This window comes from Nicotiana tomentosiformis, chromosome 5 (genome assembly GCF_000390325.3).
Source record: "Nicotiana tomentosiformis chromosome 5, ASM39032v3, whole genome shotgun sequence".
Classification (NCBI taxonomy): Eukaryota; Viridiplantae; Streptophyta; class Magnoliopsida; order Solanales; family Solanaceae; genus Nicotiana; species Nicotiana tomentosiformis.
The window spans coordinates 23,325,422-23,345,800 of record NC_090816.1 but is presented as its reverse complement, the minus strand read 5'-3'; the positions used below and the strand labels follow the sequence as shown (position 1 = coordinate 23,345,800).

The window sequence follows — 20,379 nt, the reverse complement described above, 5'->3', positions numbered from 1 at the left end:
AAGGCGCATTTTATAGGGTTCAACTTCAAATTGTATTTTCTAAGTAAGTCGAAAAACTTCTTTAGGTCTGCTATATGGTTTGAACTCCTTTTGGATTTGATGATAACATAATCCATGTACACCTCTATTTCCTTGTGTATCATGTCGTGGAAAAGAGTCGTCATGGCTCTCATGTAGGTGGCCCCAGTATTCTTCAAACCAAATGACATCATTTTGTAACAGTATATTCCCTATGGTGTGATAAAGGTTGTCTTTTTGGCGTCCTCCTCATCCATCCAAATCTGGTGATATCCTACGAAGCAATCCACAAAGGATTGGAGTTCATGCTTAGTGAAGTTGTCGATCAGTATATGTATGTCGGGCAATGGGAAATCATCCTTAGGACTTGCTCTGTTCTGGTCTCGATAGTCAACACACACTTTGACTTTACCATATTTCTTTGGAACTGGCACAATCTTGGCTAACCAGGTCAAGTATCCGACCACTCAAAGAACCTGAGCTTTGATTTGCTTGGTAACCTCCTCTTTTATCTTCAAACTCATATCTGGCTTGAATTTTCTGAGCTTCTGCTTTACCGATGGACACATGGGGTTGGCGCGTAGCTTGTGAGCTATGATGGATGTGCTTAACCCAGTCATGTCATCATAGGACCATGCAAAAATATCCTCATATTCATTTAGAACCTTGATGTACTCTTCAGTCTCTGACGGTGATAGATAAATGCTTATGCGAGTTTCTTTGACTATTTCAGAATCCCCTAAGTTAACTGCCTCAGTTTCCTCCAAGTTGGACGTTGGTTTATTCTCAAAATTCTCTACTTCTTTGATAATTTTCTCAGGTATTATTTCATCTTCCAAATTTTCCGAATCGTTGTCCTTATGTTGCATTGTCTCATTACATGGCATAGTCGTAGGTTCATCAGGATATGTTATAATTATGCTAAAAAGAATATAGAAAGATAATAATAAATACGAAAAAGCAATAATGCATTAATAAAGCTTAAAGCTGTCAACAAGTACGACTCGATAGCTCGAGTAATTATTTCAAAATAAAATACTGAAAATATCTTAAATGCTCAAAAACAATTTTAAAACAAGTCATGCTAATTCTGCCAGGCTACCCAGGTACTCGGCGAGCCCGGGATGGTGCAGCGGTCCAGTTCTTGAGAATAGCTCCTTCTCCCACTATCTGAATAGTAAAGTCTTCCTCCTCCCCTTCCTCTAAACTTACACTGCAGTCCATATCTTTCTCGTCCAAAAACAGCTTCCTCATACCGACCAAAATCTCGTCTTCCTCAGATCCCCATATCATGTCAGTCTGGTGGAATGTCTGGTGCAGCGGTGGTATGGGTTGTTCCAATAGATAGTAATTGGCGCGCCACGGCGGTGTCTAATCCTGATATTCTTGCATGGTATATTCATACCCGAACCCAAAGGTCGTGCCATGATACTGCGGTCGTATGGGATCTCTGATCCCTGAAGCTTTCGGCCAAGACCCTTGCCTTGTTCATATCACGTCCACAACAATATTCTTTCTATCTTATTGCTCCACCATCAATCCTTCTCAATTGCGTTTACCCGCTCAATGTGGTGGTATGTTTCTCTTCCCAAATCCTCTTATTTTCGATGACTGGCATAGTTTGGTTGGTGTAAATAAGGTTGCTTCCATCTCCATGAATGATCACCTCCTGATGATTCCACTCGAACTTCACAACCTAGTGTAGAGTATAAGCAACTGCCCCAGCTGCATGTATCCACGGTCGTCTTAACAACAGGTTGTAAGTGGCAGATATATCTAGCACTTGGATTTCGACATCAAATCAGGTCGAGCCCATCTGTAGATCAAGGTTGATTTCTCCAATAGTGTCTCTCTGAGATCCATCGAATTCTTTCACATTCATGCTTCACATCTGTATCTCATGCAGTAATTTACCTAATCTTTTCAGAATGGTCAACACGCATATGCTAAGGCTCGAACCTCTAACTATCAGGACTGTGGCAATGAACTTGTCTTCAAATTGCACAGTGACGTGCAATGCCTTGTTGTGGCTCAATCCCTCTGGTGGTAACTCATTTTCGTCGAAAGTAATTTTATGACTTTCCAGTACCTTCCCGACCATATTAGCCATTTCTCCGCTAGTGATACCGACAGGTACATAAGCTTTGCTCAATACTTTTATCAAGGCATTCTTGTGTGCGTCTGAATTTTGCAATAGTGACAAAATGGATATCTGGGCAGGAGTCTTGTTCAGGTTATCAACAACAAAGTATTCTCTCACATGTACCTTCCGCCAGAGATCATCAGTGCTTGTTTCAACGACAAGTGGCTTAGATGTAGCTTCTTTTCTTGTTCCTCTAAGATTCTCAGGTGTGTAAACTCTATTAGTTCTAGTCATACCTTGCGCAACACCGGTCTCCTCCATCTTGGTTTTTCTCTTCCTTCTTGCCTCCACAACATAATCCCATGGGACGACACCAGACTTATAAGATGGTGTGGGAGCTACCATCACGGTGAAGGGCATAGCTACCTCGACCTCAAACGGTGTATGGGTTTGTACCACAATCGGCGAGAGGGTGACAGGAGATGTCTTGGGAGTATCCCCCTCTCAAATAAGTCCAATGGATCCCTTCTAATCCCATTCCTCAACAGTTTCTATCACGTTCACTCCCTCACCCCTATGATCCAGGAGAGGGTTATTACGGACATTTTGCGCGACTCCCTTTGCCTGTATAACCTTGGTGTCGATTAGTGTTTGAATCTTGTCCTTTAACATCCGGCATTCTTCAATCGTATGAACCTTCATGCCTGAGTGATAGGCATAAGTTTTGTTGGGGTTAACCCACTAGGAAGGGTTCTCAACAGCAACAGCAGGAATAGGGGTGACGTAACCAGCGGCCTTCAGTCTCTTATACAGTTGGACTATGGTCTTAGCGATTGGGGTGTATTATTTGGGAGCTCTGCGGATAAAGTTTGGGCGTGGCTTTGGGTACTTTTGGCAGAGGGGTGGAGGTGAATGGTAATATGCAGATTGAGTGTTATAGGCGTGGTAGGTGGTGGCAGGGTATTGGTATTTTGGAGGTGAGGAATGATATGTGGGTGGAGGTGTTTGGTATGTAAAGGGAGACATAGGGCCCTGGGCTACAATCACGACACCCACTTCTTTCTTCTTCGAGATACGTCATGATTGAAAAGTCTTTGTTTGTGGCTTGCAGTGCCTCGAAGGTCACCATACCACTCTTGATTCCTTCTTCTATCCTTTCTCCTAACTTGATGATGTTTGAGGATTTGTGATTCTCGATGACCATCAACCTTTTATAATACTGCGGATCTTAAGCTCAAAAAAAGAACTTGTTCATTTGTTCCTCTTCAAGCGACGACCTCACTTTTGCGGCCTCTGATCTCCAATGAGTAGCATACTCGCAGAAGGTTTCTGTCAGCATATTCTTGAGGTTCTGGATGTAGAAAACGTCAGGCACATTCTCTTTATTGAACCTGAAAATGTCCATGAAATTCGATGCTATGCTCACCCAATTTGTCCACTTCTTTGGATTCTGACTGATATACCAAGATAATGCATTTTTTGTAAGACTTCGCATGAATAGTTTCATGCGGATTTGTTCATTCTTACCCACTCCTATAAGCTTATCGCAATAGGTTCTCAGATGCACCTTTGGATCACCAGTGCCATCAAACATCTCAAACTTGGGAGGTTTGTAACCCTCTAGCAGTACTACATCTGGCTGGATACATAAATCTTTATAGTTTCCATCATTAACACCCTTCCCACCTTTAACACTCTGGACTCTGCCTGTCATTTTTTTGAGTTCTTCTGCCATGTTTCGAATGAGCAGGTCCTTCTCGATTGGCTCAGGTATGTATTGGGTTTGTTACGGGGTATGAGGTAAGGTTTCCACGTATATCGGGTTGCCTTGATGAGTTCCTGGGACTTGGGTATATGGGTGATCATTGATTGAGATTTGAGTGTGATCAGGAGTAGGTTGTGGTACGTTTTGAGGAGTGTGATAAGTGGTGGTTTATGGATATTATGTCGGGTGATGGTGGTGTTGTTTAGGGGTTTGCACTGGTGGTGGGTTAAGGTTTTGTGGAGGTGCGGGATTGTGATACTGGTGTGGTGCGGCAGGATTTGGAGCTATGGGTGGTGGATTCTAGTTTTGTGTGTTTTGTGGTGGTGTTTGGTTCTGAGTGGTTGTGTTTTGCTGGTTGATATCGGGAACATTTAGAGTAAGGGAAAGGTTTTCCAGATTTCGGACCTACTCAAGCTCACCCTGCAGCTCCAGGATTTTCTGCTACAAACGTAAGACCAACTCATTTTGCCCTGGCGTACTTCTCCCGTCTGAGGTTTCAACAATTTTGGCCACGGTGGCATTTTCTTTTAGAATACCACTTAAATCATCCATCTTCCCTTTGCCTTTGCCTTTGCCTTTACTTTTCGGGTCGCTAGGTGGAGGAGTAGGTGGAGGACCTCTGGATCTAGTGTGGTATACCGATGATGCCAGTATGCACGAACCAACCTTTGGGAATGGGAATAATCAAAAGAAAGAAAAATAAAAGGTAATTAAGTCAGTAAGACGAAGTAAAAGAGTGTTTGCAATATTTAAACATGTATCACATAAGGTCATGCAACAACTCGCGTCCTAACTTTTGGGAACTCATTGTGCCTGAGGTAAGACTAAGCGACACATAAACTTGGAGAAAATTCATGCAAACATTTGCCTCATTTCATCAGTGCGAAAATAAGCCAAAGCAACCTTTCACTTAATCGACAATAATAATAATAAAGTTACTAATGACATTAAGCCTTATATCGAAATATCTAATCTAGAAAGCAGTAAAGGATATTTTCTCCTAGTCTACTTGGTCTTTGAAGGACCTTCTCCATGCTTGGCTCTCTTGACCCCATCAATCACATTCCCCAGATCGCGCATGTCCTATAACAAATAAGCCTTTGCCAGCTTCCCTCCTTCATCATCGTCCATGCCCTGACAATCTCAAAGCCTCTTTCTCATCTTCCCTTCCAGCTCATAAATCCTTGCTCTAGATATTCTAACCTCTATGTTGACTTATTGGCAATCTCTTTCCATTCCCTTATCGCCTCCATGTTCACTTTATGTTGTTCTAGATGCTTAGCTTCGGACTAGAACACCCTTTTGTGTAGCCTCTTATATTTCACTTGTGCTTTAGCCACCTCATCTATGATCCTATACTTTAGATTGACTCCTGGTTTGACGTCCCCAGCTATGTCGTCCTCTAACCATGAGAGATAGTAGTACATATGACCGGCGTGATACCTGTCTAGTTCAATATTCTCTCCTTCCACGATGATCTTTTGGTTCCACATGTGTTGTGCTTCTAACTTGAATGGGATGATATCCCCTTTGAAATATGCTTTATACTAAACCATATTGAAAACCCGAGGTATGACTTGTTTCCTTTCAGCTTTTCGCATCACCCTTATAGGAGCGTAAGGGTAGATGTCTTGCCGCCCGATCAGTACTAAGTGAGTAGTTCCTTTGGATCTGATAATGAACGTACTACTAGGAAACCATTCAAACATCCAATGCACTTTCTCATCTCTCAGATTGCTGAAGAAACACACCCAGCCTACAGTATTTCCAGGCTTTGCAAACCTGACTGGAATGAATGTCATCTTCTTTGGATGATGATTGGCTATGTGGTCATTCAGTGGCCTTCGCAGAAGCTCCTGTCAATACTCACCCCGCTGAAAGTGTTCCAGCAGCCAAACTTGTAGCAAGAGATTACAACATTCAAAGTGTCCGGACCCATGCTTGCACCGATCTAGAGCACAGTACATCTCAGCTAAGATCATCGAGATGATAGTGTACTTTTGCCCCTTGATACACTCCTTTAAGGTCCTGGCGACCATGGCTAAGAGAGTATGAATTCTTCCCCCTTGCATCGGAAAGATCAACAGACCCAAGAAACAGACTATACATAAACCCGATGGTGCACCCATCCCAAAGAGGTAATGGATAGCTCCTCATGATGAAGGAGATATGATTTGTTATGCCCATAATGCTCATAGAGAAATTCAAAGGGGATGTATTATTTCTTCAGACAAACCAGTTCATCAGTCTTCTTAAAACCCAACATTTTCAAAAAACCGCGTGGAGTGCGATTGTCTGGCACCAATAGTCCTGGACTATCCCATAGTAACTTGGCGAACCCTTTATTTCTTCCAGGAGATGAGTCATTTTTATATTGCCAAATTGAAAAACGGCTCTCTTCTCATCCCAGAACATGGTAGCAGCCTTGATTAGTTCCTTGTTTGGCTGAATGTTCAGCAAAGATGTCAGGTTACCTAATACCCTTCTCACATGATTTCTATCATAGTGCGCAAGGTCATTCCACCAGTCAATTAGCAAAGGCGGGATATTCTGGACCATACCAAATCTGGGAATTTCATGTTTCATTTTCTGCAAACAAATAAAAGTTAGCCCTTTCCCCCTTCAAATTCGGCTATTTACGCAATAATGAACAACATGTTGGCACGTTTTCTCCAAGCAATGCACATAGTATGATGGTGTCCTTTGGGATTATGGAAATCCCATTGAACTTTGGAGCAGGTTCATCTAAGCGGGTTGTTACGTTAATGACGTCTCAATCTATACTAGGTTTAGCATGATGCATGTACAGTTCAAATTGGAGTGTGGTTTTCTAGAAAGGTCTAGGCTAGTACTCTCATGTGGACAACTTGAGAGGGAAAGGCACGGGATCGTCGACTGTACTGTTGATCGACTAGTCTACCGCAAATAAGCCTTTCCGGTTTAAAAGGGTATTTTCAGGGTGCGGATCGAATCAAAAACGGATCGAGTTTGAGCTTGGGAGAAGTGCTGAGGCAGCTGGGATCTGGTGCAATCGCACCAGCGTGGAAAGGGCCGCAAGTGAGAGACCGCAGAAGCGGCATCATGGTCGCAGAAGTGGAATTTGGACTGAGTTGGGACAACCGCAGATGCGAGGTTTTTTCTGCATCTGCGAGCCCGCAGATGAGACGAGTGTTCCACAGAATCGGAAGAGGTCAGTTGGGCGAAGGGCCGCAGGTGCGGAGTTTGGGCGCGCAGATGCGCATCTGCAGAAGCGGAGAAGGCACTACAGAAGCGGGGCTGCGCCTTTGGTGCTGGACCGCAGGAGCGGTCTGGGCTCCGTAGAAGCGAGACCGCAAGAGCGAATTTTGTCCGCAAAAGCGGTCTTGGCTGGGCTTAGTGGGAGGTGCGGAGCCGCAGAGGCGGCTAATGAACCGTATGTGCGAAGGTTGGGCTGGGCAGTGTGTTTTTTAAAACAGGGGTTTGGCTCAATTCCACTTCATTTCATCCATTGGAGACGATTTTGGAGCAATTTTGGAGTGCCATCTTCATCATCTATTATGGGATAAGTGATTTATTCACATTGTGAGTTAAATACATGGTTTATATATGGATTTAAGCATGAGAATTTATAGAAATTTGGGGTTTTGGTGGAAAACCTAGAAATTGATATTTTTAAATTTTGGCCACGAAATTGGACATGGAATTTGGAATAAATTATATATTTGAGTTCGTGGTGTTATGGGTAAAGTTTATCTTCGAAAATTTTCAAAATCTAGGCACGTGGGCCCAAGGGTTGATTTTATTGATTTTCAGAGCGAAGTTGGGGATTTTTACGAGTTGATTAATTATAAGCATTGGGGTATATTTTGATTTAGTTGCACATTGTTTGACTATTTACGGATCATTTGGCTTTGAGTTGAGGTGTTAGAGAGGCGTTGGAGCCGATCATGGAACTTCGAAGCGAGGTAAGTCTCATGTCTAACCTTATGAGGGGGAAACTACCCCGTATGTGATATTTATGGTTATGTGCAACTAGTTGTGGGTGCTACGTACGCACGAGGTGATGAGAGTCCGTACGTAGCTAAAGCATATTTATGTCCGGGTAGACTTAGGACTTTATCATGTAATAATTGAATTATTTGAACTCGTTCTACTGGCTTAAGTAATTAAAGTTATAATTGAATTTGATTTAGAAATAAAGATATGTATACTAGGCCGAGCCTTAACACTTTGAGTTGTGGGCGAGTTATTTGAGAAACGGTAAAGATTATATTCATTTTGTGCTCATGTACTGTATCGTAAGCACGTGTCTCGTAATTCGGTAACTTCCTTCCTTTCTTGTGGAGCGGGCCGAACACCTCGGTAGTATAATAGATGCATCTATGGTTTGTGCCGCTCGACCCTCGACAATGTACACATTATTCTGGATCGGGTCAAACGACCTCGGCAGAATCGTGCATTATATCCCTAGTAGTCCGAATATTCATGAGATAATCTTTCCACTGATGCCTGGCATTTTATATGGTATTCCTTATGTATTTGATATTGGGACTTGCCCTTTTCTGAGCTGTTAAGGTAGAATACAAGATCGAGAAATTCATACTTTAAAAGAAATATTTGGAAGATTATGTAACTTACAGATTTTCCCCACTATCGTTGTGCACTTCATATCGGTTATGGATTATTGTATTATTTTATTGAGCCTCTAGTAAGTGTCAATATCGACCCCTCGTCACTACTTCTCCGGGGTTAGGCTAGATACTTACTGGGTACGCATTGATTTATGTACTCATGATGCACTTCTGCACTAAATGTGCAAGATCTGATAGGTTCATTTGGCGATCATCTTGGCGCATAGGTGCACCTGTTAAGGGGACTTTATGTGAGATACATTCCAGGCTACGCATCGCAATCCACCGAGTCTCCATCGTACTATGAATTTTATCCTGTCTATTTACATTATGGATAGACGTTGTATTATTATTATTATTGAACTCCTTAGAAAATGCGCATGCACTTGTGACACCGGATTTTGGGGTTATACTAGTTGATGATTATGATTTGTATATTATTAACGCCTTTAAATTCTTTTATAAACTACAAATGTTTTACATTTCCCGTGGATTTAGTAGTGTAAAATGCCTTCCTTATTAAAATCTATGAATTCTGAAGTAATAAAATGAGTAATAACTTGGTAAATCACCGTTGGCTTACCTAACGGCTGTGTTAGACACCATCACGATCTATAGTGGATTTTGGGTTGTGACACAACTGGTAAGTGTCTTTGGCTATGTCAATTTCATTCCTTCTCGTTGTATTCATGTTTTGTATATCTATGTCACTTAAACTTTGTGAATTTATATGCTAATGTGTTACCCCTGTCAGTTTATGACTGAGAACTTTTCTAGCATCTGAACTTCTCCAATTTCTGACTCTGATGTATTCCTATTGTATGTGTTCAGCATGAATGATTCTCACTACTTTAAGCATTCCCTGCCTAGTATGTTTTTGTGTGTTTGAATGTTTATACCTTCCACTCATCCTGAGTTTATCTCCCTGCCTTGTTCTGTATCTTTGTGATAAATCAGTTCATGTGTTTTAGTTCCTGTTGAATCATTCATGTGTACTTAATACCCTACTAGAATTAGTTCTTAGCCATGTTGTTAGCCAAATGTATTGCCCTGCTAATTGTGAACTTTAAGGTGTGTTCCCTGCTTGGCTTAATCACATACTGTTTAGTACTACCTATGGTTTACAAGGTGAAAGTGCAACATCCAACTTTTCTCTTATGTGTAATCTGATAGTCTAGTTTTGATGTATCCTTGCCTACCAAGTTCTGGTGTTGCTTAAGCCTTTTTTACTATGACTGGTACTTAACATGTTCAAATTAAGTTTTGTTTCTAGAACATGTCCACCAACTTGTGGTTATGCTATTAGTTTCTCATGTTAGACATCCTTATGTGAGGACTATACTTTGATTGGCTTTCTGTCCATGATTTTATTAGACTCTCATGTTTAAAATCTCATGAATAAGTTCTTTATGCTAATCCCGGACCATGTTTGCTTTAAAATTGTACTTGAAGTAGTATGTTATCTCATGTTGGTCAATCCTATCACCTTAGGTTTGTTCTCAAAGAATGCAAGCATGAACCTGCCTTATGTATGCCCTATGAACTTGTCAATATGCTTTAGTGGAAACTGTTGTTAGATACAGTTTTGAGAATTCAGTGTGTAGACTTCAAAAGGCTATTTAATTAATCCCATGTGTAGTTTGTTACTTGTATGGTTAAGTTTGACATCCGGCTGGGTAAGTAAGTCATCCATTTGGGCATGGTTTTGATCCATGCATGTTGTTGGAGTTGTACCTTGTAACTGGCACACTCTGATGCCTTGGGTGAGGCTGGGATTTGAGTATGTTGTTTGTGCAAAGAATAGGGTCGCTAAAGTCCCAGAAGTGTCACTGGGTTATTTTCTTTGGGCATGTACCTGCTTATTGGGCCTGTATTTATTTCAGTTTGTAACTTGGTCAGATTTGAAGCATGTATTCTTCCACTTGGGCCTATAATACCTTGTAATAAACAAAAGCTGGGGATTAGTGAATGTTGGGGGGGGGGGGGCTAGGATACTCTATCTCCGGATGAATGGGTAGAAAGCATGTCTATAGGGCTCTAATTGCTTATTTGCTTTCCATGTCCCACCTCTGGAAATTATCTGCACAACGTGTCGATTGACTTGTCTATTCACTTAAATTGCATTATCTAGGGTTAATATAATTCCTTAACCCTAGATGAGTCAAGTGATTGAAAGAAGTACGTTAAAACATGTGTTTCCAGTCATTGCATTGAGTTCCTATAGGCATGGTATCTAGATGAGTCAAGTGATTGAAAGAAGTACGTTAAAATATGTATTTCCAATCATTGCATTGAGTTCCTATAGGCATGATATCTAAGCGCAACAAATCCAATTTCTGACCTTATAGGCATACATACTAACGTTTGCAAGTTAAGGAATTATATTATCCCTAGATCATTCTTTTTAAGTAAATAGACAAGTCAATCAACACGTTGTGCAGATAATCTCTAAAGGTGGGACATGGAAAGCAAATAAACAATTAGAGCCCTATAGACATGCTTTCTATCCATTCATGCGAAGATAGAGTATCCCAGCCCCCAACTTTTACTAATCCCCAGTTGTTGTTTATTACAAGTTATTACAGGCCCAAGTGGAAGAATACATGCTTCAAATATGACCAAACTACAAATTGAAACAAATACAGGCCCAATAAGCAGTGTCATGCCCAAAGAAAATAACCCAATGACACTTCTGGGACTTCAGCGGCCCCATTCTTTGCACAAACAGCAGATACAAATCCCGGCCTCACCCAAGGCATCAGAGTGTGCCAGTTAAAAGGTACAACTCCAACAACACGCATGGATCAAAACCAGGCCAAATAAAAGATTTACTTACCCAGCCAGATGCCAAACTTAACTATACAAGTAACAAACTACGTGTAATGACCCGACCGGTCGTTTTGAGCTCTAGCGCGTAGTTTGGCGGTCTGAGGCTTTGGGTAGCTTCCTTTCAGGTATTATGACTTGTACATGTGGTCAGAATTGAATTTAGGGAAGTTCGGAGTTGATTTGGAAAGAAAATTCTCATTTCGGAAGCTTTAAGTTGGAAGAATTAGCTAAGAGTTTACTTTTGAGCAAAAGACATCGGAATCGGGATTTGAAGGTTTCAATATGTTCGTATTATGATTTCGGACTTGGGCGTTTGTGATGACCCAAAATGTTATCTTTAAATTTAATAAGTAATTTTGTATTCTAAGACCTCAAAAAATACCATTTATCATTCCTCGACTTGTGTGCGTAGTCCATATAATTTTCCGCAAAGTTTTTATGTGAAAAATGGATTAAAATGTGAAATAGAGCTTTAAAACTCAAATGAGTTGACTTTGGTCAACATTTTGAGCAAACAGACCTGGATCAGTGTTTTGACAGTTCTGGTAGGTCCGTATCGTGATTTGGGACTTGGGTGTATGCCCGAAATCGAATTCTGAGGTCCCTAGCCCGAGATATAGAATTTTGATGAAACATTAAAAGCTTGAAAGCTAAATGATTTTTAAGAAATTACTGATATTGGATTTATTGACCCCGGATCCGTATTTTGGTTCCAGAGCCCGGTATAGGTCCACTATAATATTTATGATTTGTCTGCTGAATTTGGTGAGAATCGGAGTTGATTTTACGTGATTTGGACGTCCGGTTGTGAAAATATAAGTTTTAAAATTTTCTTGAAAACTTCCTTTGATTTGATGTCCGATTCGTAGTTCTAGGTATTATTTGGCGATTTGATCGCGCGAGCAAGTTCGTATGATTTTTAGGACTTGAGTGCATGTTTGATTTGGAGCCCCGAGGGCTCGTGTGAGTTTCGGATAGGCTACGGGATGATTTTGAACTTAGAAAATCTAGTTTTTGAGCTTCTGCTGTCATCTGGTGCATTGTGCTTCGCGATCGCGAAGCCATTCCTGTGATCGCGAAGAGAAAATTTTGAGCCGTGAGTTTTACTCTTCGCGTTCGCGAAGATAGGCAGACAAACGCGAAAGGCTAGCTCCCAGTGCACTGCGAACGCGAGCTCAAAGTTGCGATCGCGAAGAAGGAATGAGGCAGAAGCTGAAGCACCGAAATTGTGCTACGCGATCGCATAAACATGTACGCGATCGCGTAAGGCTGAGAAATTGTTCTCTGCGATTGCATGGCCTTATACGCGATCGCGTAGTGTTAAACAAACCTGGGCAAATGTTCTTCTACGCAATCGCGAATGAATTTCCGCGATCGCGATGAATAAAAATCTGAAAAACAGAACTTAAGTTCTGGAAATGGGGTTTCGACCCATTTTCAACCATTTACAATTTTTGAGTTCGGGTAAGGCAATTCTTGGGCGATGTTTACGGGAAAACATTGGGATAAGTGTTCCTTATCCTATATTGATTATATTTCATGATTTTATACTCATTTATATCATGAATCTGTGAATTTATGGAAGAAAAATCAAATATTTATAAAATCTTCCAAAAATGAATATTCAAGATTTGAAGGTCCATTTGACATCGGAATTTGATAAATTTTGTATGGTTGGACTCGTATCGGAACAGGTGTTCGGATTTCGTAAGTTTTTCCGAGATTTGAGACATGGGTCCCACTGTCGAATATTTTAATAAATTTTGGATTTTTATCCGGAAAATTAGTAAATTCATATGGAATTAATTCGTATGATTCGTATTGAGTATATTGAATTATTTATAGATAGATTTGAGGCTTTTGGAGACAAATTTAAAAGGAAAAGTTGTGGTCGAGTAAATGATTGGAATTTGTAAAGCGAGGTAAGTGTCGCGGTTAACCTTGACTTGAGGGAATAGAACCCTTAAACTATTTGTTATGTGAAATGCATGTGAACGACGTATAGGCAAGGTGACGAGTGTCTATACGTCGTCAAATTAATTGTTTGAATAATTACTTGAAAAATCATAAATCGTTTTGAATCATGAATTAATTATTATAATAATTGTTTCTCTCCTATTCTTTGTCAAATATTAATTCTTGAATTCCTGCATTAATTGTTACATGCTATTTGAATTATGTGTCTTAATTGTTATTTGACATTTAGTATATTAAATATTAAACTGCCGATTTTATCCCTGATTTCCATAATAATTTGCTATTTGTCATTGTTTGTTTCATAAGTTAATCATAATTATTGTATGTTTGTTGTCTTATAATTTTATATTAATTATTGTATTTATTGGGGAAATTTCTTCTATAAGAATTGGTAAATGGATATATTGGAGGATCGGGTTGTAGGCCGCAATAGAATTGATTGAAATGTATATATTGGAGGATCGGGTTGCACGCCGCAACAGACTTTTTAAACATCAATATTTGGGGGATCGGATTGCAGCCGCAATAGACTTATTTTAAAGTCAATATATATACTTGATTAAAAATATTTATATTAGAGGATTGAAAATAAATAGTGAGAGCGGGTTGCACGCTGCAACAGAATTGAATGTAAATATATTGTGAGAGCGGGTTGCACGTTGCAACGAAAATTGATGAAAATGATAATTGGTTATGACTGCTGAGTTGGCTTCAATTATTATAAATGAGTTACATGATTTATTTTTATTATTTGTTATTATTACTAATATTGTGTACAGGTTAATGTAAGTGATCCGCCTTAGCCTCGTCACTACTTCGTCGAGGTTAGGCTCAGCACTTACCAGTACATGGGGTCGGTTGTACTGATACTACACTCTGCACTTCTTGTGCAGATTTCGGAGTTGCTCCCAGCGGCGTACCATAGACTTGCTCGGATTTCAGCTACTCAGAGGAGACTTGAGGTATACTGCACAGCGTCCGCAGTTCTGAAGTCCCCGTCTACTTTACTTTAGTTGTGTGTTTATTTTCAGACAGCTTTATTTTATTCAGGCCCTTATTTGTATTATTCTAGAAGCTCGTGCACTTGTGACACCAAATTCTGGGATGGTATTTAGACACCGTTGTTTTTATGGATTATTCACTATATTTCATATTTTACTTCCGCAATCATTCTTTGTTATTAATAAATTTAAAAATTGGTTAATATTATTCTAACATTGGCTTGCCTAGCAAGTGAAATGTTAGGCGCCATCACGGTCCGAAGGTGGGAATTTCGAGTCGTGACAGTTGGTATCAGAGCACTAGGTTACATAGGTCTCACGAGTCATGAGCAAGCTTAGTAGAGTCTGAAGGATCGGTACGGAGACGTCTGTACTTATCTCTCAGAGGCTATAAAGTTTAGGAACAATATCACTTCTTTCTTATTCTATCATGCGATTTTATTCTATCATCGATGATTGAACCATTCTACTCTTATTCTACAGCAGATGGTGAGAACACATAATACCTCTACCGATGGACAGGGATCAGAACCCCCGGTGGCAACTATGGCTAGGGGTAGAGGTCGAGGTCGGGATCGTGCTAGAGGTCGAGGCTGAGGTAGAGCTCAGTCCAGAGCTCGAGCAGCTGCACTTGTTGAAGAACCTCAGGTGGACCTTCAGGAGGAGATTCCAGTTCAGAATGTACCAGTTGGACCAGTTCAGGTCCCGGAAGGATTCACAACCACTCTAGTACTTCAGGACACTCTAGTCCGTTTGGTAAGTCTTATGGAGGGCGTGGCCCAAAATGGTACATTTCCAGTGGCACCAGCCATCTCACAAGCTGGGGGGGAGCACAAACACCCACTACTCACGCTCCGGAGCAAATAGCTCCCCAGAATCAGGCTCCAGCAGCCCCGCCAGTTGGGGTAGTTCAGCCAGTTATTGCGGCACAGACCGGTGATAGGCCCACCATGTCTTTTGAGGCCTTATTGAGACTAGCTAAGTTTACTAAGCTCTTTCCAGTTCACTTCAGTGGTACACCTTCTGAGGACCCACATGATTATCTTGAACGCTGCCATGAGGTGCTGCGGAACATGGGTATAGTTGAGACCAATGGGGTTGATTTTGCTGTATTTCAGATGACAGGTTCCGCCAAGAGGTAGTGGAGAGATTATACGTTGACCCGACCAGTCTGATCGCCTGCACTTACCTGGGAGTAGTTCTCTCAGCTATTTCTGGAGACGTTCCTCCCTATCACACTAAGAGAGGAATTTCGCAAGCAATTTGAGCATCTACAGCAGGGCAGTATGACTATTACTCAGTATGAGTCCCGTTTTATGGATTTGGCCCGTCATGATCTCCTTTTACTACATACGGAGGGAGAAAGAGTGAGGAGGTTTATTGAGGGACTCACTCACCCTATCAGACTTCCGATGGCCAAGGAGACCGAAAGTGAGATTTCTTTTCAGGCGGCTGCTAATGTCGCAAAGAGGATCGAGATAGTTCTTGCAAAGGAGAGAGGGCAGAGGTCTGATAAGAGGCCTCGTTAGTTAGGTGGTTTCTGTGGTGCCTCGTCTGGAGGCAGGGGTAATTTTGGTAGGGGTCATCCTCCCAAACCGTTTCATTCAATACTTCATGCATCTCCTGGTTCTTCAGGGAGTCACGGTCCTATTATGCCCTACTCTTGGTAGCCAACATTCAATGCACATTCAGCTCCAATCAGTGCATCACCACTCCAGAGTTACTACAACGGTTATCTGGCCCATTTGGGTTAGCTTCAGCTTCAGCAGCCACGGCATCATGATGGGTGTTATGAGTATGGAAACATTGGTCACATCAGTAGGTATTTCCCTAGATTGGTGAGTAATAGATCTCGGAAAGATTCTCATGCCATCATACCGGCACTGGTTGCTTCATCGCCTGCTCAGCCAGCTAGAGGTAGGGGACAGGCAGCTAGAGGTGGAGGTCAGGCCATTAGAGGTGGAGGTCAGGCCATTAAAGGTAGAGGTAAGACCGTTAGAGGTGGAGGCCATCCAGTTAGAGGCCGTCCCAGGGACGCAATTCAGAGTGGTGGGGCCCAGACCTGATTTTATGCTTTTCCAGCTAGGCCTGAGGCCGAGTCATCTAATGTTGTGATCACAGGTATTATTCCAGTTTTCCATAGAGATGCTTCAGTTCTATTTGATCCAAGATCTACTTATTCCTATGTGTCCTCCTATTTTGCTTCATATTTGGTTGTGCCTTGTGATTCTCTGAGTACTTCTGTGTGTGTATCAACACCGGTGGGAGACTCTGTTGTAGTAGATCATATCTATTGTTCATCTGTGATTACTATTAGCAATCTTGAGACTAGTGTGGATCTTCTACTTCTTGATATGGTAGATTTTGATGTCATCTTGGGTATGGATTAGTTGTCACCTTATCATGCTATATTGGATTGTCATGCCAAGACAATGACTCTAGCCATGTCGGGGTTACCTCAGTTAGAGTGGAAAGGAATTCCTGGTCATTTTGCCAGCAGGGTTATTTCTTATATGAAAGCTCGGCGTATGGTAGAGAAAGGGTGTCTAGTCTATTTGGCTTATATTCGCGATCCCAGTGCGGATGTTCCATCTATGGACTAAGTACCAGTTGTTCATGAATTTCTTGGAGTATTTCCTGCAGATTTGTTGGGGATGCCACCCGACAGAGATATTGACTTCTGTATTGATTTGGCTCCGGGCACTAAGTCCATTTCTATTCCACCATACCGTATGGCCCCATTGGAGTTGAAAGAATTGAAGGAGCAGTTATAAGACTTGCTTGATCAGGGATTCATTAGACCAGTGTCTCGCCCTGGGGTGCGCCAGTATTATTTGTAAAGAAGAAATATGGTTCTATGCGGATGTGTATAGATTATCGGGAGTTGAATAAGCCCACTATCAAAAACAAATATCCGTTGCCAAGAATTGATGACTTATGTATCAGCTTCAGGGTGCCAAGGTATTTTCGAAGATTGATTTGAGGTCTGGTTACCATCAGTTGAAGATTAGGGCATCTAATGTCCCTAAGACAGCCTTTCGGACTCGGTATGAGTATTACAAATTCCTAGTGATGTCATTTGGGTTGACAAATGCCCCAGCAGCATTTATGAATTTTATGAATCGGGCGTTCAAGCCCTAATTGGATTCTTTTGTGGTTGTATTCATTGATGATATCTTGATTTACGCTAGCAGTCGGGAGGAGCATGAGCAGCATCTTCAGAGTGTGCTTCATACTTTGAAGAATAATCAGTTATATGCCAAATTTTCAAAATGTGAGTTTTGGTTAGACTCAGTTGCCTTTTGGGGGCATGTTGTATCGGCAGAAGGCATAAAGGTGGATCCTAAGAAGATTGAGGCTGTTTAGAATTGGCCTAGACCTACTTCAGTTATAGAAATCTGGAGTTTCTTGGGTTTAGAAGGTTATTATCGTCGTTCGTGGAAGGGTTTTCATCTATAGCAAGCCCATTGACCAGATTGACCAAGAAAGGTGTCCCACTCAGATGGTCAGACGAGTGTGAGTTGAGTTTTCATAAACTCAAGACTGCTTTGACTATGGCGCCAGTGTTGGTATTACCCACAGGTTCAGGATCGTATATAGTATATTGTGATGCATCTCACATTGGGCTTGGTGCAGTATTAATGCAAGATGGCAGGATGATTGCATATGCGTCGCGAAAGTTGAAGGTTCGCGAGAAGAATTATCCTGTTCATGACTTAGAACTGGCAGCCATTATTCATGCGCTGAATATTTGGAGGCATTAACTCTACGGTGTCTCGTGTGAGGTATTTACTGATCATCATAGCCTTCAGTACCTATTCAAACAAAAAGATCTAATTCTAGGTAGAGAAGATGGTTGGAGTTGTTGAAAGACTATGATATCACCATTTTGTATCACCCCGGAAAGGCCAATGTGGTGGCCGATGCTTTGAGTAAAAAGGCTGTGAGTATGGGCAGTCTTGCGTATATTCCGGTTGGTGAGAGGCCATTAGCTGCAGATGTTCAGACTTTGGCTAATCATTTCGTGAGGTTAGATGTTTCAAAACTCAGTCGAGTTCTAGTTTGCACAGTCGCTCGGTCTTCCTTATATGAGCGTATCAGAGAGAGGCAGTATAATGATCCTCATTTACTTGTCCTTAAGGACACGGTGCGGCACGGTGATGCCAATCAGGTTGTTGTGGGGGAAGATAGAGTTCTGCGAATGCAGGGTCGTATTTGTGTGCCTAATGTGGATGGGCTTCGTAAATTAATTCTTGAAGTGACACACAGTTCCAGATACTCTATTCATCCAGGTACCGCCAAAATGTATCAAGATTTGCGGCAACATTATTGGTGGAGGAGAATGAAAAAGGATATAGTTGCATATGTAGCTCAGTGTCTGAATTGCCAGCAAGTTAAGTACGAGCATCAGAGACCTGGTGGTTTGCTTCAGAAGTTAGAAATTCCTTAATGGAAATGGGAGCGTATTACTATGGATTTTGTTGTTGGACTCCCACGGGCTCAGAGAAAATTTGATGCAGTTTGGGTCATTGTGGACAGGTTAACCAAATCAACATATTTCATTCCAGTGGCAGTTACCTATTCTTCAGAAAGGTTAGATGAAATTTACATTCGTGAGATTGTCCGCCTTCACGGTGTGCCAGTGTCTATTATTTCAGATCAAGGTACGCAGTTTACCTCACATTTCTGGAGGGTTGTACAACGTGAGTTAGGCACGCGGGTGGAATTGAGTACAACATTTCATCCACAGACAGACGGATAGTCAGAGCACACTATTCAAATATTGGAAGATATGCTTCGTGCTTGTGTTATAGACTTTGGAGTTTCTTGGGATCATTTCTTGCCATTTGCGGAGTTTGCTTATAATAATAGCTACCAGTCGAGTATTTAGATGGCTTCCTATGAGGCATTATACGGAAGGCGATATTGTTCACCAGTTGGCTGGTTTGAACCGAAAGAGGCTCGGTTATTGGGTACCGATTTGGTACAAGATGCCTTGGATAAGGTCAAGATTATTCAGGATTGACTTCGCACAGCTCAGTCTAGACAAAAGATTATGCCGACCATAAAGTTCATGATATTGCATTCATAGTTGGAGAAAGAATATTGCTCCGAGTTTCACCTATGAAAGGTGTAATGAGGTTCGGAAAGAAGGGCAAGTTGAGCCCTAGGTATATCGGACCCTTTGAAATTCTTGAAAGGGTGGGTGAAGTAGCCTACAGACTTGCATTACCACCTAGTTTATCAGCGGTTCATCCGGTGTTCCATGTGTCTATGCTCTGGAAATATCATGGTGATCCGTCCCATGTGTTTAGATTTCAGCTCAGTCCAATTGGACATAGATTTGACTTACAAGGAGGAGCCGGTGGCTATTCTAGCCCGGCAGGTCCGATAGTTGAGGTCTAAGAGTTATTCTTCAGTTCGGGTGCAATGGAGAGGTCAGTCGGTAGAGGCATCTACCTGGGAGTCTGAGTCGGACATGCGGAGTAAATATCCATATTTATTCACCAGCTCAGGTACTTTTTTCTAACTCCGTTCGAGGACGAATGTTTGTTTTAGAGGTGGAGAATGTGATGACCTAAAATGTCATCTCTAAATTTAATACGTAATTCTATGTTCTAAGACCTCGAAATGCACCATTTATCATACCTCGACTTGCGTGCACAGTCCGTATAATTTTCCAGAAAGTTTTTATGTGAAAAATAGATTAAAATGTGAAATAGAGTTTTAAAACTCAACTGAGTTGACTTTGGTCAACCTTTTAAGCAAACGGACCTGGATCAGTGTTTTGACAATTCCTGTAGGTCCGTATCGTGATTTGGGACTTGGGCGTATGCCCGAAATCGAATTCCGAGGTCCCTAGCCCGAGATATAGAATTTTGATGAAACATTAAAAGCTTGAAAGCTTAATGATTTTTAAGAAATTACTGATGTTGGATTTATTGACCCACGGTCCGTATTTTGGTTCCGGAGCCCGGTATAGGTCCACTATAATATTTATGACTTGTCTGTCGAATTTGGTGAGAATCAGAGTTGATTGACGTGATTCGAACGCCCGGTTGTGAAAATATAAGTTTTAAAATTTTCTTGAAAACT

At 41.4% G+C, this 20,379-nt stretch overlaps 1 protein-coding gene across 1 annotated transcript; it reads right to left on the bottom strand.

Annotated features, from left to right (window-relative positions):
• Window positions 1–3,335: 3,335 nt before the first annotated feature.
• Window positions 3,336–3,836, bottom strand: LOC138892021 (uncharacterized). The gene has a single exon (XM_070175712.1). It carries the CDS (start codon window positions 3,834–3,836, stop codon window positions 3,336–3,338), a length of 501 nt encoding a protein of 166 aa, XP_070031813.1.
• Window positions 3,837–20,379: the final 16,543 nt, after the last annotated feature.

Bases quoted from the DNA above. Each gene is read 5' to 3' on its own strand.
- LOC138892021 (XM_070175712.1), bottom strand. From the start codon at position 3,836: ATGGCAGAAGAACTCAAAAAAATGACAGGCAGAGTCCAGAGTGTTAAA.